This window comes from Tripterygium wilfordii, chromosome 3 (assembly GCF_013401445.1).
Source record: "Tripterygium wilfordii isolate XIE 37 chromosome 3, ASM1340144v1, whole genome shotgun sequence".
Classification (NCBI taxonomy): domain Eukaryota; kingdom Viridiplantae; phylum Streptophyta; class Magnoliopsida; order Celastrales; family Celastraceae; genus Tripterygium; species Tripterygium wilfordii.
This window is the reverse complement of record NC_052234.1, coordinates 3,621,934-3,625,965: the sequence shown is the minus strand read 5'-3', so window position 1 is coordinate 3,625,965 and position 4,032 is coordinate 3,621,934. Positions and strand designations below refer to the sequence as shown.

The following is a 4,032-nucleotide window of genomic DNA, read 5'->3' as shown; positions in this document are numbered from 1 at the left end:
CCGTCGTCTTCAAATCCGATTCAACACCTTGAATCAGTATAGTGAGCAAAATAGGAGAACACCCTTTGAAAGACTCTCAGCCTTACTCTTGAAAAACTCACGTATGACTTATGTATTTTCACAAAACGTCTCCTTACTTAAAAACTATCTTTCTATATATACATATATATATATATCTTCCAAATCCTGTTATGTTTATGTCTATATATATATATATATATATATATATATATATATATATATATATATATATCGGATAACATATATATATATATATAACGTTCAAACTTTTTTTTTTTTTTTTTGATATATATATCTCTATATATATATCCGTAACGTGTGTGTATATATATATATATAAATATATCTTTATATATATATACATAAAGAAATTGAGATCAAATAGAATTCCAAAAATGTTTGAGTCCTACTCAAATACTTCTCTTGGTTTCTAGAAATTTATCAATACCAAAGTCAAAATATCCTAGTCCAACTAGGACCGAAAAATGCTCACATTAAATATGAAATTCATCTCATGAATTTTACGTTCCGTATTGCTTATCATTCTTAGTGTGCGACCCTGTAGGTTCCCGTAATGTTGGTAGTAATTATAAAATCCTATTTTAGAATTACAAGCAGTGAGTGATGTCTAGCAACATATCACTGCTACCCAAATTACGAGAAAGTCAATGTTTCGACTCAACCTTTACCGCGACTAATGTTACCGTGTTGTAAATTCCTTTTATCCTTGATATCTAGATTGAACACAAGACATGGATATGTCACCCTCGTATAGCTCAATCAATGTTTCCTGATTCCCGAATAAGCTAATCGAAACAAATGACATTGATATCATTATATCAACTCATTTGAGCATGGCCATGCATTTATCAGCTCTATTCAATCAAGAGGCCTTAGATATCAATCTCGTGTTATGAGAAGGACAAATTCCATCTTGATCACTCACATCCCTCTACATAATTTATTATACACCTGATCACCACCTTTATAGCCACCTTGTTAAGGGCAACGTTTGATAGTGTCAAAATGAACAATTTCTTATGTCGGGAACAATGGTGATCTCAAGTCGAAGGACTACAAAACACCATCATCACAATGAAATTATTTATGACATCCATAACACGATCCATGTAATGATTTCATGGTGGGTCGATCCAGTACATAAATTCTCCAATTTATGTACCTACATGTTGACTTAATATCATATATTAATCAAGCACATATTAGCCTCTACACATTATTGTCGTCCCTGTTAACAATAATATTTGGCTAAGGACATTTAAGAATATACATTATATTCTAGGGACATTATTACAATAATTCATACTACACAGATATAAATAATTGCAATAACTAAAAATAACTTTATTAATAAAATATCCATGATAATATAATGTGCTAAAGAATCATCATATGATTGACTTTAGTGCACACTCTCCAACAAACTGCCACTTGCACTAAAGCCAATCACTCATGTATCTAATACCTAGTGAATTGTTGTGTTGATCATGCTTCTGCTGTGTCAGAGGCTTGGTCAGTGGGTCGGCAATATTTTCGTTTGTGGAAACTCTGCATATCTTCACATCTCCTCGATTAATGATCTCTCGAATAAGATGGAAGCGCCGAAGTATATGTTTGGATCGTTGGTGAGATCGGGGTTCCTTAGCCTGTGCTATTGCTCCATTATTGTCACAATATAGCTCAATCGGATCAGCAATGCTAGGAACAACCTCTAGTTCAGCTATGAACTTTTTGATCCAAACAGCCTCTTTTGCTGCATCGGAAGCTGCTATATACTCAGACTCTGTTGTAGAGTCAGCTACTGTCTCTTGTTTTGAACTCTTCCAGCTCACAGCACCACCATTTAGGCAAAACACATATCCTGACTGTGATCGGAAGTTGTCCTTGTCGGACTGGAAGCTGGCATCAGTGTAACCCTTTACCCTGAGCTCTTCTTCACCTCCATAAACCAAAAACATATCCTTAGTCCTTCTCAAGTACTTAAGAATTGTCTTAACGGCCATCCAGTGACATTCACCAGGATTTCCTTGGTACCTACTCGTTACACTAAGTGCATACGAGACATCAGGACGTGTACATACCATGGCATACATGATAGACCCTATAGCTGACGCATAAGGTATCTTACTCATGCGTTCTCTCTCATCTTGTGTCTTAGGACACATGCCATTTGAGAGAGTAATGCCATGTGACATAGGGAGAGGTCCTCTCTTGGATTCTTGCATGTTAAACCTATTTAACACTTTGTCAATGTATGTACTTTGACTGAGGCCCAGCAATCTCCTTGATCTATCTCTATAGATCTTGATACCTAAAATATAAGTAGCCTCGCCTAATGGTACTCCCGATGAGCAGTATATCATCTACATACAACACCAGGAATATAATGGTACTCCCACTGAACGTTTTATATACACAAGGTTCATCTTCGTTCTTGATGAAACCAAACTCTTTGACTGCGTCATCAAAACGAAGATTCCAGCTTCGAGAAGCTTGTTTCAATCCATAGATGGATCATTGCAATTTACACACCTTTCTAGTAGCATCTGGAGCTACAAAACCCTCAGGTTGTGTCATGTACACATCCTCAAAGAGCTTTCCATTAAGAAAAGCCGTTTTGACATCCATCTGCCAAATTTCATAATCTTGGTGTGCTGCAATAGCAAGCAAAATCCGAATGGATTTAAGCATCGCGATTGGTGAAAAAGTTTCGTCATAGTCTATACCATGAATTTGTTTGAAACCCTTAGCCACCAATCGCCCTTTGTAGGTTTGCACATTTCCGTCCATGTCGGTTTTCTTTTTGAAAACCCACTTGCACCCAATAGGTTTTACTCCTTCAGGTGGGTCAACCAAAAACCAAACTTGGTTGGTGTACATGGACTCCATTTCGGATTTCATGGCTTCAAGCCATTTCTCAGACTTCGGGCCTGTAATTGCTTGTTCGTAAGTTGTAGGCTCATCTTGTTCCATGAGTAACACGTCTCCAGGTTGCGTAATGAGAAAATTATATCTCATAGGCAACCTACGTGACCTACTCGACCTACGCGAGCCTTGTGTAGCTTGAGCAGTTTCCTGTTCCACAACTACTCTTGGAGCGGGCTCAGGTTCCACAACTACTTGTGGAGCGGGCTCAGGTTCCACAACTATTTGTGGAGCTAACTCAGGTTCCATCAACGGTTCATTGTTTTCTTGTGGTTCTTGAACTGTTTCAAGTTCCACTCTCCTCCCACTGTTATCATGAGATACAAATTGTTTCTCTAGAAAGGCTCCAGTTCTAGCGACAAACACTTTGCCCTCAGAAGGATTGTAGAAATAATATCCTTTGGTTTGCTTAGGATATCCTACAAAAAAACATTTATCAGATTTGGGTGCAAGCTTGTCGGAGGCTTGACGTTTTACATAAGCCTCACAACCCCAAATTCTGATGAAAGACATACTGGGACGTTTCCCAGTCCATAACTCGTATGGCGTCTTTTGAACCGCTTTAGATGGAACTCGGTTCAGTATAAAAGCAGCTGTGTCCAGAGCATATCCCCAAAAAGAGATAGGAAGATCTGTATGACTCATCATAGATCGAACCATGTCTAACAAGGTCCGATTCCTCCTTTCAGATACACCATTCAACTGTGGTGTAGCTGGTGGAGTGAGTTGTGAGACTATCCCACACTCTTTTAGAAAGTCACGAAACTCTTTGCTTAAGTATTCGCCACCTCGATCTGATCGAAGTACTTTAATACTTTTGCCAAGTTGGTTTTGTACTTCATTTATGAATTCTTTGAATTTTTCAAATGATTCAGACTTGTGCCTCATTAGGTACACGTACCCATATCTACTGAAATCATCAGTAAATGTAATGAAATACAAATAACCTCCTCTAGCTTGTGCACTCATCGGCCCACATACATCACTATGTACTAAGCCTAATAAATCAGTGGCCCGTTCACTGTGTCCAGTGAATGGGACTTTAGTCATTTTTCCCAATAAACA

General features: G+C 37.9%; 1 protein-coding gene across 1 annotated transcript; it reads right to left on the bottom strand.

The window, feature by feature from the left end:
- Positions 1 to 1,478: 1,478 nt before the first annotated feature.
- LOC119995534 (secreted RxLR effector protein 161-like) lies at positions 1,479 to 2,174 on the bottom strand. Its single transcript, XM_038842050.1, has one exon. The coding sequence runs from the start codon at positions 2,172 to 2,174 to the stop codon at positions 1,479 to 1,481; it is 696 nt and encodes a 231-aa protein (XP_038697978.1).
- Positions 2,175 to 4,032: the final 1,858 nt, after the last annotated feature.